Here is a 14,396-nt window from a genome sequence, read left to right as displayed (position 1 = left end):
CAACTGCATCCATTCTTAATTTTTGCCTCCAGTATGATTAGCCATCTGTTTTGTTACCGTTGGTTTTAAAGTTTTTTTTTTTCACATCATTATGCTGTAATTTTCTACCGAAGTCAAAAGGAAAACCTGAGAGCTGAGTGACACAAAAGACACAGCCCTTCTCTTGCTTGTGTTTGTAAATCAGTTGGAGTCCATGGGGAGCATCTCTCAGATGTCCCTGACATTACACTTGAAGGAAAGGCAGTGGAGGTCAGCAGGGACTCCTGGTGGTGGGGGGCATGTCCTTGGGTGTAGACACTGTCCCATGACCCCTGTTGCTACCCACCCACCCCCAGACTCCTTTCACCCATGAGTTAGTCCAGACTTTTTTTTTTTTTAAGAGGGCACATGCATGCTGTGGGGGTCGGGGGGCAGCAGAGAGAGAGGAAGAGAGAATCTTAATCAGGCTCCACACCCAGCGTGGAGCCTGATGCGGGGCTCAATCCCATGACCCTGAGATTGTGACCTGAGCCAAAATCAGGAGTCGGACGCTCAACTGACTGAGCCACCCAGATGGCCCAGTCCACACTCTTTTAAAGTTAGAGAAACCCAATTCAGGCTGGCTTAAGCCAAAAAAAAGCCCACTGTGGCAAGTTCCCTAGGAGAATCTACCTTCATGCAGAGTTGAACCTGGGGCTCCAGTGGTAACAAGATACTGTCCGTCTCTCAGCTGTGCTTTCCCTGGGCTGGCTTTATCCTTGCACGGCTTGCAAAGATGGACACCAGCCATCCAGACTTCCATCCCATTGGGTTAATTCAAAGCACAGGTGATACCTCTGAGTTAAGGATTGAATTAAGCTGCAAGGGACAGAAAATTCAAGTGACAGGACATTTGCTTTGAGGAATTTTTTGTTACCTCATAAGAAAGTCCTAAAATTAGGGAGTCTTGCAGCTCTATCCTTCACCCAGTATCCATTTCTGTTTCTCCATCCTTAGTGGGTGGCTTTTGTCTTCAAGGTTGCCAGTTGGTCCTGCCCCTCTGGTGTGCCTGTGTTCCAGCCAGGAACAGAGACAAAGGACAAAGGGTGAGAGACACATGTCACTAAAGCTTGCCTCTTTTTAAAGATTTCATTTATTTGAGAGAGCAAGAGAAGGAGCCTGAGTAGGGAGTGAAGGGGCAGCAGGGAGGGAGAGGGAGAACAGGCTTCCCGATGAGCAGGGAGCCCAACACAGGGCTCAATTCCAGGACCCAAGGGTCATGATCTGAGCTACCCAGTGTCTCCTAAAGCTTGTCTCTTATCACAAAAATATTCACCTTCCTGGAAGTTCCACCATATAGACTTCCAATTACATCTCTTTGTTAGAGCTGCAACCACTCCTACCTGCAAGGAAGCCTAGGAAATTAAGATTTTTAGCTGGTAAAAGGACTATTACAAGCAAAATAAGGTTCCTCTAATAAGAAAGGGACAATGGATATTAGAGGAAGATACTACCAGCAAAATCCCCAGGGTTGACACTCTAGTCATGCACCCAGCCCCAAACCTATGTAAACCTCCTAGTGGCAAGCATTGTTAACTGTTGGAGTCCCAGTACCTAGAGTAGTGCCTAGCCCAGAGTAGGCACACACCAAGTATTTACAGGATACATGATTAGTCGCGTTTGACCCACACCCAAAGAGCTAGGGGGTGGAGTCAGCCCTCCAAACCATGTAGACTGATGCGGGATGGAGGGTTGGCTCCGGAAAGGAACATTAGCTTGCTGTTACAGGTAGAGGAGTGAATGCTGGCCAGAATGAGCAGCGCATGCCCAGTACAACCCAGAAGTGCTCAGACTTGCCAATTTTTAGAGATCACCTACTACTCATCTAGTAGCACAACCCAACCAAAGCAGACTAACCAGTCCAGATGCCAGTACTCTGAGCCACCTCCTCTGTCTGCCTCTCACACTGCAGGAGGCAGTTTTCCTCTGGCTCCCCATCACCCCAAGGTCAAGTACCAGATAACTAGAGATGGCCTCTACACCCCAGAGCCTGCTGAAATGATTCACATTAGCCAATCTGAAGCCTTCCTGCTGTGCCTTGTCTTTTCTCATGGAAATCACAATAAGTGTTCCTGCCCATGCTCTCCTCCTGCTCCTTCTTCTTCCTGACCAACCCTCGTGCTTCTCCCTGTGACTCAACATGACATACCTTGCGCCTTGTTTCTAGGGATCTGTGACTACGAAACTTCTTTTCATGATGATTGCTTTTGTGTATCTTACTATACCAAATTCAAATCAACACTAGATGCTTTTTACAACACACTAGGCGTGGGTTTGATAAGATAATATATATTAGAACTTGGGGACATTAAAGAATCTTGGTAGGACTCAGGAATCCGTTAGCAACTCCACCCACCTCTGCCCGCACCCCCGGTGATGTGGATAGTCAGGAAGAACCCAGAACCAACGATCTAGTCTCATCCTCTCACTTGGCAGATGAGAAGGCTGGGGCCCAGCCTGGTGGACATGTCCGGAGACCACATCCTGGGGCAGGAGGTTGTGTAGTAAGCACAGAATTGAAACGGAGCGAGATGCTTCCGGCCTGAAGAAAAGCCCCTCCCACGCCGGGGTGGTTCCTATCTTCGAAACTCTATTGCTTAGGACACTTCGGTTGCAAGTAACAAGTGAGCTAGGGCTCAGTTGAGCAGGAAAGGAGATTTTATGAGAAAGGTACACAGGTGTTTCCTGGAGTTGGTGCAGGTGGGTCTCAGGACAAAGCAGAGCCAGGAAACACAGGTCAGCCTGACCCCCTTTCTCCCTGTCCTCTTCCTCGTCCCTATGTAAACCTTTGCCCTTCAGACCTGCTTCCTCTGCCCGTCCTATCCTCACTTCACAATTCTGCCATGTACATTGCCGTCAGTCCCAAGTTCGGTGTCTTGAGAAACAGATTGTGATAATTCAGTGTGATTGGAACCACCCCTGGGTCAGTAATAGGCAGGGCACAAACATGGCTGGCAGAAAATAGCCGCGTGATTGGGATCACTGCCACAGTTGTCTCAGGAATCTCACCGAATCCGAACTTCCATGCCTAGCCACCCAGCAAGACGTAGGGAGATGGTTCTAGGACATTGGCACCTCCTTTTCCCAGGCAGGTGCGACTGGGTTCTCTGTTTCTACTCCAGTAACACGTCCTCATGATGTGTTCTATTCTCTTGGAGAAGTTCAGGAAATTTCTCATTTCATGAGCATGATCTAGAGAAATCCTCTCCTGGGAATAGGCTTTCAAATGGGAATTCTCACTCCTGCTATGTGAGGTGTTTTTAAATTCGTTTGTATTTCTGATGGCCTTTTCCTATTCTTGTCCTGGTCCTTGGCCTCCCATTCATTTCACATGTACTGGGGCTCTGCTGAGGGCATAAGCATGTAAGGATCTAGCAGGTCCCTGCCTATGAGCATCTCAAATTCTGGCTTCAACACTCATCACGGGACTGTACTACCCAAGCTTACATCAAAAGCCATGGTTCGATAGCTCCCTAAAGTATCCGGAACTGGCTCCATATTAGTTGCCCAAATAGGAATGATGAGGTGTGCACTGAGAGCATCTGGTCCCCAAGCCCCCAATTTGCTATCATCACTCCCATTGTAAGGTAAGAAAAAGAGGTTTGGGGGACTGCTTGCCCTGTGACCCGTAGCTGATGAGTTACCCAGCAGGATCGGACCCCCATGTCGGATGCCAGAGCTTTGCCCGCTGCCTGTCTGGTCTCTGGCCTTTAATCACTGCATTTCAGCCTACCCAGCTGTCAGGGAACAAAATAGTAAATAAAGTGCTGGATTACTCACTGCAGGCCATTAGCAAATAGGACAGCGTGTCACCTCCCGCTAATCATATGCTCCAGAAGAGTGCAGAAGGCACCCGAAGCTGTCACCAGCTGCGTTGGCACCCTGTCCCAGAAAGTGTAGGTGGAGGACTTGGGCAGTGAAGCCATAGGTCAGCTTCGCTGGTTTCAATAGTTCATAAATACTCTTACAATTCAAAGCAGTTACAGAAGAAAGAGATCACCATGGACTGAGTTAATGAGGAAAAGCTTTCTAGAAGAGTCAGAACAATGGAGAGGCTGCAGATACGGCGGGGGGGGGGGGGGGGAGCATAGCATGAGCCCTATTTTGACCATGATCTGCGGCAATAGCTAATTTACACACAGATATCTGTCAAATATAACAGGAGTCTCATAAGATGATATTTCATTCTTACTGTATACCATAATTCTGCTATTTGCTTCTTTTAAAGAAATGCTGGTTGCCATCCGCTTAATTGCTCTCACAGTCCATTAATGGATGGCATCCAGTGGTTGAACAACACAGCAGCAACACAGGTCTGATAGAGCACTGTTTCATGGAGAACAACGGTGGGCCCTGAGGCTTGCCAGCTGGGTGGGGCCAGATCCCGGGGAGATATCCAAACCAGATGTGAAACCCGAACCAGACAAAAACAACACAAGTTTGTGTCTGAAAATAAGAAAACAATCTTCCCACTGTGGCGTTTATATATATCTCCAAAGATGCTCCCGAGAATTTAAGTGTTCAGGGTTGCAATTCCCCGAAGTGGATTCTTCCCACATATATGGAGTTTTAGGTCAATTGTGGAGAGCCCTCGCAGCCTAGATGGAGTAGGGTGTGCGCTGACAATGGAAGAGCCAGGAATTTTGGACAATCAAGCAGGAAACCCTTCTGCTCTCTATGCAAGGATTACAAGGCACAGAAAGGTACGTAGAGAAAGATCTGGGAAGACAGATGTCTTTCTGATGAAGTTTCTAGGATGAATACATGAATGGATTTGCTGATTTTTGAGCTAACCATAGTCTGTTGGTTCATTATTAGAAGCAGGCTGAGATTTTTTTTTTTTTCTTAGTAAATACACTTTTAATGATTTAGGAAGATTCAAGCCCAGATGTACAGAGCTAAAACAGCTCCTGCCAGCCTACTTTGCAGGTTTTTTATTGAGATATAATTCATAGGTCATGAAATTCACCCTTATGAAGTGTCTAGTTCAGTGGTTTTTACATATTTACAAAGTTGTTCAACCATCACCACTATGTACTTCCAGAAAGTTGTTTGTTTGTTTTTTTTTTTAAGATTTATTTTTTAGACAGAGAGCATGCATGCACGCGCGAGCTGGAGGGGCAGAGGGAGAGGGAGAGACAATTCCAAACGGACTCTGTGCTGAGCTCAGAGCCCGACTCCTGGCTCAATCTCACAACCCCGAGATCACGACCTGAGCTGAGACCCAGACTCAGACTCTTAACCGACTTCACCACCCAGGCTTCCGAGTCCAGAAAATTTTCATTTCTACACTCCAGAAACCCTACACCCATGAACAATCCCTGCCATCCCCCTCCACAACCATTGGTCTTTCTGTCTCTGTTGGATTTGCTTATTCTAGACATTTCATATAAGTGAAATCACATAACATGTGGGCTTTAGTGTCTGGCCTCATGCATTTTGCAGGTTTTCTAGGTTCGTCTGTGCTGTAGCATGGGTTAGTGTTTCATTCCTTTTTACGGACGGATAACATTGCATTGTATTTATATGCTGCATTTTGTTCATTCACTACTTGATGGGTGTTTGGGTGGTCTCTACTTTTTGGCTATTATAAGTAACGCTGCTGGGAGCATTTGAGTACAGATTTTTCTGTGGGCATATTGAGGAACTGCCAAACTCTTTTCCAAGAGGCTGTGTGTGCATCTTTGCATTCCCACCAGGAGTGCATGAGGGTTGTCCCCTCATTGTCCCCACATCTTTGCCCATATTATCATCTGTCTTTTTTGGTACAGTCATACTGGTGGGTACAGAGTAGTTTTATTTGCCATTTCCTAATGATTAAAGATGTTGAGCAACTTTTCATATACTTATTGGCTAATTTTTTTCTTCTGGGCTATTTTTATATTTTCTTTGGAGAGCTGGCTATTCAAATCCTATGTCTATATTCAACTTGGGATTTTTTCTTGTCAAGTGATGAGTCCCTTATATATTCTGTAAACTAGGCCTTTATATGATTTCTGAATGTGTTCTCCTATCAGGTAGATTGTCTTTCACTTCCTTGATAGTGTCCTTTGGCACTCAAAACTTTTAAATTTTGGTAAAATCCAGTGTGTCTATTTTTTTCTTCTGTTTGTGTTTTTTGGTGTCTTTTAAGAAACCATTGCCTAGGGCGCCTGGGTGGCTCAGTGGGTTAAGCCGCTGCCTTCGGCTCAGGTCATGATCTCAGGGTCCTGGGATCGAGTCCCACATCGGGCTCTCTGCTCAGCAAGAAGCCTGCTTCCCTCTCTCTCTCTCTCTGCCTGCCTCTCCGTCTACTTGTGATCTCTCTCTGTCAAATAAATAAATAAATAATCTTTAAAAAAAAAAAAAAAGAAAGAAACCATTGCCTAATCCAGTATCAGGAAGAGTTATGCCCTCATTTTCATCTAAACTTTATGGTCTCACCTCATATTTAGATCTTCAATCCGTTTTGAGTTAATTTTTGTATGTGGTGTGAGGGAGGGGTCTAATTTCATTCTTCTGCATGTGGATAGGTTGTCCCAGCACCATTTGTTAAAAAAGACTGTCCTTTTCCTATTAAATAGTCTTGATACCCTTTTAATTTTTTTATTTACTTTTTAAAGATCTTATTTATTTGACAGATCACAAGTAGGCAGAGAGGCAGGCAGAAAGAGAGGGGGAAGCAGGCTCCCCACCCAGCAGAGAGCCCAATGCGGGGCTCAATCCCAGGAGCCTGAGATCATGACCTGAGTTGAAGGCAGAGGCTTAACCCATTGAGCCACCCAAGCACCCCTGGACACCCTTTTTAAATATCAATTCATTTTAAATAGATGAGTTTATTTCTGGACTCAAAATTCTCTTCCATTGATTTATAAATCCTTATGCCAGTAGCATACTCTCTTGATGGCTTATAGCTCTGTAGTAAATTTTAAAATCAGGGCATGTAAGCTCTCCAACTTTGTTCTTCTTCCAAGATTAGTTTGGCTATTCTAGGTCTCTTGCATTTCCATGTAAGTATTAGAAACAGCTGGTCAATTTCTATTAAAAAAAAAAAAAAAGGTCAGCAGGATTTAATAGAGATCTTCCCATTTATTTAGGCTTTTTAAATTTCCTTCAATATTGTTTGGTAGTTTTCAGCATATAAATCTTATACTTTTGTTACATTTATTCCTAAGTTTTTTGTTTTGTTTGCTGCTGTCATAAATGGAACTGGTTTTCTTAATTTCGTTTGAAATTAAGAAATTTAATTTCACAATGGATCGTTCATTGTTAGCATATAGAAATACAACCTTTTTTGTATATTGATCTTATATCTTGCAACTTTGCTAAATTCATTTACTATAATAGTTTTTTTGGTGTGTGTGGATTTTTAGAATATTCTCTCTATGAGATCATGCCATGTACAAATAGGAATAGTTTTACTTTCTCTTTCCAAGCCTAATGACTTCTTTTTCTTGCCTAGAGCTCCTGGCTAACACCTGCAGTACAATGTTGAATGGAAATGATCAGAGCAGACATCTTCATTGTGTTGAAAGCTTTCAGTCTTCCACCATTAACTATGATGTTAGCTGAGGCTTTTAAAGATGCCCTTTACCGAGATAAAGAAATTCTCTTCTCTTCCTAGTTTGTTGAGTGTTTTGAAAAGGTGTTGGAGTTTGTTAAATGTCTGCCTTTTCTTTTTGCCTGAGTGGATGTGATTGTGCTGGGTTGGTTTTTTTTTTTTTTTCCTTTATTCTATTGACATGGTATACTGGATTGATTAAATTTCATATTCAAACCAAACCTGCATTCCTGGGATAAATCCCACTTGGTCATGGTACATGATCCTTTTTACATGTTTGCTTGATTCAGTTTGCCAGAATTTTGTTGAAGATTTCTGTATCTATATTCATAAGGGATATTGGTCCATGTTTCCATTCTCTTGATGTCTGGCTTTGCTATCAGGATAATACTGGCTTCATGGAGTGAATGAGAAGATGTTCCATTCTCTAATACTTTTTGGAAGAGTTGTGACAGATTCATGCTAATTCTTTTATAAACATTTGGTAGAAATATGATCCTGGCCTTACTTTGGAAATTGTTTTTTGTTTGTTTATTTTGTTTGGCTTTCTGTCTACTATGTCAACCTCTTGTTATAAGTCTTATTGGATTTTTTTTTCTTTCTTAGCCAGGTTTGGTGTTTCTGTCTTTGTAGGATTTTTGTCTGTTTCACCTAGGTCATGTAATTTGTTGGCATACTGTTGTTCGTAGTATTTCTTTAATAATTCTTTTAATTTCTATGAGGCATATAACCATCACCACTTTCATTCCTGATTTTAATAATTTGAGTCTGCTCTCTTTTTTGTCATAGTCTAGCTAGGAGTTTGTCAATTTCATTGAACTTTTTTTATCTTTTTAAAGATTTTATTTATTGAGAGAGAATGAGGGAAGGAGGGATGGAGAGAGAAGGTGAAACAGATTCCCCGAGGAACAGGGAACCCATCCTGGGGCTTGATTTCAGGAGCTGGAGATCATGACCTGAGCCAAAGGCAGACCTGAGCCACCCAGGCGCCCCTCATTGATCTTTTTAAAGAACCAACTTTTAGTTTCATTGATTCTCTTTTTTTTAAATTTTCCATTTTATTCCACTTTAATCTTGGTTATTTCTTTTCCTCTGCTTTCTTTGGGCTTAATTTGCTCTTTTTTTGTTTCTTAAGGAGGAATATTAGGTCATTGATTTAAGACCTTTCCTCTTCTTTAATATGGTCATTTATAGCTATAAATGTCTAAGCACTGTTTTTCCTACATCCCATAAGTTCTTGTATGTTGTGTTTTCATTTTCATTCATTTTGAAGTATTTTCTAATTTCCCTTGTGATTTCTCTTTTGACCTACTGGTTATTAGTGGCATGTTCCTTAATTTCCACATATTTTTGAACTTCCAGTTTTTCTTTTGTTATTGATTTTTTAAAAAGATTTTATTTATTTATTTGACAGAGATCACAAGTAGGCAGAGAAGCAGGCAGAGAGACAGGGGGAAGCAGGCTCCCCGCTGAGCAGAGAGCCTGATGTGGAACTCCATCCCAGTACCCTGAGATCATGACCTGAGCCGAAGGCAGAGGCTTAACCCACTGAGCCACCCAGATGCCCCCTGTTACTGCTTTTTAAGTTCTTTCCATTACAGAGTGGTTGTAAGACATCCTTCACGTGATGTAAATCCTTCCAAATGTACTGATGCTTGTTTTATGATCTACCATGTTGTTGATCCTGGAGAACGTTTTATGTGAGCTTGAGAAGAATGTGTATCCTTCTTGAATGTGCATGTTAATGTTTTTCATCAAATTTGGGAACTTTTTGAATGTGAGTTCTTTAAGTACTCTTCCTGCCTTTTTTCCCTTTTTCTTTCTGTTTCTGAGACTAGATCATCTCAGCTGGCCTATCTTCAAGGTCATTCGTTGATTTCTTCTTCCTGTTCAAATCTGCTGTTGAGCCCCAAAGGTGAATTTCTCAGTTATTTTACTTTTCAACTCCAGAATTTCTCTTGGTTCTTTTTTATGGTTTTTACTTCTTTATTGGTAGTCTCTGGTGAGAACTCATTCTCCTACTTCTTTTTAGTTTTTTTAGACATTTTGACAACTCCTTTGTGAATATGTTTAAAACAGCTGATATAAAGTCTTTGTCTAGGGACACCTGGCTGGCTTGGTCAGAAGAACATGCTACTCTTGATCTCAGGGTCATGAGTTTGAGCCCCACGTTGGGTGTAGAGATTACTAAAATGAATGAATAAATGAGTAAATAAGTAAATAAACAAACTTTAATAATAAAAACTAAAGTCTTTGTCTAGTTAACCCAATATCTGGAATTCCTCAGTGGTAGTTTATACTGATTTTTTTTTCCTGTGTATGGAACATACTTTCTTATTTCTTTGCATGTCTCATAATTTTTTGTTGTTGGAAACTGGACATTTAAAATAATAAGATTTGACAATGCTGCAAATCAGATCCTTCTCCCTTTCCTGGGCTTCTTGTTATTGCTAGTTATTGTTATTGCTTGTTTAGTCAATTTTCTTAGCTAATTCTGTAAAATTTGTCTTCATTGTATGTGGCCCCTGAAATATCTGCTAGATTCTCTTAAGGTCATCTAATGATTGCACAGAGATTTCCTTTGATGCCAGGACCAAATAAGTATTTCAGTCTTTGCAATAAGTTCTGTATGTGTTTGGGGGCACACCTTCAACACTGAGGCAGACAGTTAACAAATCTACCTTAGTTTTTATTTTCTTGCTTGTTCAGAGCCTCGACATTAGGCAGAGGTGGAAGCTTAGGACATCCTCAAATCTTAGTACTGAGTATGCAAATATCTGTGGGCACAGTCTTATGCATACTCATGGTCTTTTAGATTCCCAAATATGTGGGAGCTTTTCAAAGCCCTCTGTGAATAGCCCTTTCTCCAGTTTTTCCTTTTAAGCTGTTTGGCCAGTGCATTGTTTGTTTCAGTGGTTACCTACCACCTTGGACAGTGGGATGTTCAACAGTTGCCTCTGATTGTTTTCAACAAATGCCCCCAAGGAAAAGGCTTTTCACACTGGCTGAGCTCTGATTCAGGAAAAATAGATAGCCTTGACAATGGGATCTTCCAGGAATTCCACCAGACAGACCAAATAATGCCAATTCTCCAAAATGGACTTGGAAGGAGCTCCAGCCCTCCCCCACTGTGGTGGATGTCAGGATGCTCGTTCTCAAGATGACTCCAGAGCTGGTGGAAGGACCTGGAAAATAGAGCAAGTTAAAACTCCACAAAGCTCACTGTTCTCACTGAGATCCAGCCAGTTTTCTTAAGTAAACTCTGCTGGAATTACTATACACCTTTGGTTAATTTCCAAAGTTCTGAAAAAAGCCTGCTTCTGACCATTCTTGCCAATGTTCTCATTGCTTTTGTGCAGGAGAGAATCCTCAGAAGTCTGTCTGCCACTATTTTATTGGTGTGACCAACAAGCTAATTTTGAGCCTGCATGTGTACACCATATTTAGTGGCTAATTAAGGACACTATGCTTGCACTCAGTGGCTTAGTTGATAGGTCCCCCAATGATAGGTCCATGATCAAAGGAGTAAGACTGATACAAAGCGAAGGTCAAGCAGAGCTTTATTTCGCTCCAAGCATCGAGAATCAAACCAACCTTTCAGGGCCACCTCTTACAGAGAGGGCGACCCCTCCCAGCCTCACAGACTTTTTTTTTTTTTTATTTGTTTGACAGAGAGATCACCAGCAGGCAGAGAGGTAGGCAGAGAGAGAGGGAAGCAGGTTCCCTGCTGAGCAGAGAGCGCAATGTGGGGCTTGATCCCAGGATCCTGGGATCATGACCTGAGCCGAGGGCAGAGGCTTAACCCACTGAGCCACCCAGGTGCCCCACAGGCTAACTTTTATAGAGCAAAGGCCATGTGGTTGAGCCTGGCCACACAAAGGTGGCCAGTGAGATTGTAACACACAGAGAAAGCTGCACAGTCATGCTAGGTCACACACGGGTGGCCAATTGAATTACAGTTCACCCCACAGTAGCTATTGGAACTAGCCTATCACCTTGGTCAGAATCGGCACCCAAAAGTTGGGGCCCACACTCCTTGGTAGCTAGGGAGACAGTATGCGCACCCCACTGATTAGATGTCTCCACCTGACCGGACTCATTCCTGCATTCGGGTTCTGTTATCTCCACCTGACCTGCCCTGCCCTTGTATTTGGGCTCTGTTATCAGGGACTGGTCGACCATATTTTACTGGTTTCCCAGACTTGCTTTTAAGTAAGTTCCCTTGGCGGGCAGGCAGGGGGCAGAGTCAGTTTAAGTTTTACTGCATAAACAACAAAATCACTGTTTAACCAGATGGAATCGCTCTAGCTAAATAGGCCCTTACATAGTGAGGCCACTTTTCCTTGGTTGAATTGTTTGTGGATTCTGCTGCTAGGAGCCAGTGAGATCGCGCCTGCCGGGCCAGCCCTCCTACATTTTAGTCTTGTATCTACAACAAGCTGAGTATATGACCTTAGAACAGAGGAGCTGAGAATTCCAGAGTACCAACTATGTGCTGCAGTGTGTGCTGCGTGTTTTATGTATATTATATCTTGTCATTCTTGCACCAACCAAGAAAGAGAAAATGTTCCCGTTTAACGGATGAAGAAACTTCTAAAACATGGAGATAGGTAGATTGACAGATGTGTAACCCGGTATGTGTTTCTCTCCTCCCCCTTCGGGCTCCACCCCCTCCCACTGCAGAGGCAAGAGGGGACAAGGCCAAGTGGGTATTTACCTGGCCACTCATCTTCCTCCTGTGCATCACCATCCCCAACTGCAGCAAGCCCCGCTGGGAGAAGTACTTCATGGTCACCTTCATCACCGCCACGTTGTGGATCGCTGTCTTCTCCTATCTGATGGTGTGGCTGGTGAGTGGTTATGGAAATAGGGGTGGGCCACACAGATGGGAGAGCTGGGTTCAAGAGCGACCTCAGACACGGTGGTGCCACCTTCGGCAAGCCACCTCCTATTGCAGACGTTGGCTTATTTCTCCGTAGAAGGGGTTTCATCACAGGCGCCTGGGACTATGCTGGGCACTGCAGATTCCTGGATGGATACAGCATAGCACCAGCCTTCAAGGCAAGAGTGGGGGCGGGAGATGAGATTCTGAGACCCACTGCTGCTGCAATGGGAAGAGGAATACGGCAGGGTAGTGGGGATGCTCTGGGAAGATCTCTGGAGGGCTAGGCACTAGTCCCCCTTCCTTTCTGGGACCCCTGGGGGAATGTGAGGGAGACTGGAGTCAGTGGGAGATGAACACAAGGCAGCCTTCATTGTAACCCCTGCCAGTAAACTCTTTTAGCCTTCATAACAACAACGGTGGGATAGGTGTTTTTATTTTGTCCATTTCACAGGTGAGGCAACTGAGGCATCCAGATTGAGTAATTAGCCCGGCTGCACAATTATCAACTATTATGGGATTAGTTCCACAATCAGTGAGTTCTAGAGTTGGGCTCCTGAGTTCATGATCTCAATGACTATCCTCAGCCGTCCCTCAGTTTCTTACTGGAGTTTTCAGAGGCCATTTGCACCCAAGTTTTGCAGGCAAAGAGGCTTTGGCATAGCTCCTTGTAAGCTCCACTGGCCACATGTGACAGCTTCCTATACAAACCTTTCATCGGCCAGGGGGCGGGGACCGGGCGACAGTAAGCAGGAGGCCCTTTCCCCTTGCTCTGTGTACAACCCTGTGGGGAGGGAAGGGCCGTGGGGTCACATGGAAATGCATTTGAATCCTAGACCTCCCACGTGCCAGCCATGAAGTTCCGGCAGGTGGCTCAGCCTTCATGAGCCACGGTCACCCCTTCTGCAGAAGGGGGATGGCCATCCCTGTCTCACAAGGTCACTGGGAGGAGAGAAGTCTCTGCTCAGACCTTGTGGCCCTAGCTGGTAGGATGATAGATGGATAATAACTGTCGATAGCAACTGTTTTCACCATCAGATGCAGCCAGTTCTATGTCCATGCTTTGTTCAGATCAAGGTTAAGATCCTTACACATGCCGGTATGTGTGTATGTGTGTATATGTGGGGGGGGCGTGTGCACGCATGTGTGCATACTAGGGTGTGAGAAGAGTTGAAAATAGCTACTCTCCAACCCCCCAAGTGAGGGACAATCAAGGATCACAAAAACGATGCCTTACATGAATCGCACTTGTAAATTAACATCTTTCTGAGTAAGGTTAACACCAACCCATCTTTATATGTGATAAAAGGATCCAGGGAATTCTCTTACTGAAGTGCATGCCCAAAACAACACTGCAAGGAGGAAAAAAAGTATTTGCATGACATCGAAGGAGTAGGTATGGGAGTTAGGAAAGATCAAATTAATGAACGGGTGAAACGTTTCCTCCTTTCCTTTTTACTGGAAACAGCAGTATTAGGAAACCAGCTCTGCTCATTCGCTGTGAGGACATTTAGCAACACTTGCATCCCCCTCCCCACCTTGACTCAGCCCTCTTGTGCTGCTTAAAGCAGAGAGATTCATGGGAGCAGCTTGGTGGGGGTCACAGGAACTGCTTGGCCAGGGCATCCTTACCTGTGGCTTTGAACTTCAGCCCGCCTCAGTTTGGGGGAAATGGGATGACCCTGATAGTAGAAATTGATCAAGACAGTAGCACCCCATGTTAGCCCTCATTTTGGGCCACAAGCTTGCTTTCCTTGTGCCCCAGCGGAGGCCACCAGGCACCACTGATGTCTCACCTGCCCACCCCTTACTCCTGTCACCTTTTGGGTCTCTCGCCCCTAAGGCTTCAGAGAAACTAATTCTTGAATGTCCTTGTGAAAAGGGAGGGACCTTGGAAAGGGATGGTCCTGTCCGGCACCTTTGCACAGTTGGGGAGACTGAGGACCAAGAAGAGGG

General features: G+C 44.1%; 1 protein-coding gene across 8 annotated transcripts in view; it reads left to right on the top strand.

Moving 5' to 3' along the window:
• The window catches only part of SLC24A4 (solute carrier family 24 member 4), a 180,825-nt gene that overhangs the window by 154,316 nt on the left and 12,113 nt on the right, over positions 1 to 14,396 (top strand). For all 8 annotated transcript variants that reach the window (XM_047738954.1, XM_047738953.1, XM_047738950.1 and 5 more), the window contains one exon: positions 12,242 to 12,408. In XM_047738954.1, the coding sequence (XP_047594910.1) occupies positions 12,242 to 12,408 (167 nt within the window). The remainder of the gene's footprint in view (positions 1 to 12,241; positions 12,409 to 14,396) is intronic.

The sequence above is a fragment of the Lutra lutra genome, chromosome 7 (assembly GCF_902655055.1).
Source record: "Lutra lutra chromosome 7, mLutLut1.2, whole genome shotgun sequence".
In the NCBI taxonomy this organism is placed as follows: domain Eukaryota; kingdom Metazoa; phylum Chordata; class Mammalia; order Carnivora; family Mustelidae; genus Lutra; species Lutra lutra.
Note: the sequence above shows the minus strand (reverse complement) of the source record. Positions and strands in the feature narration are given on the sequence as shown.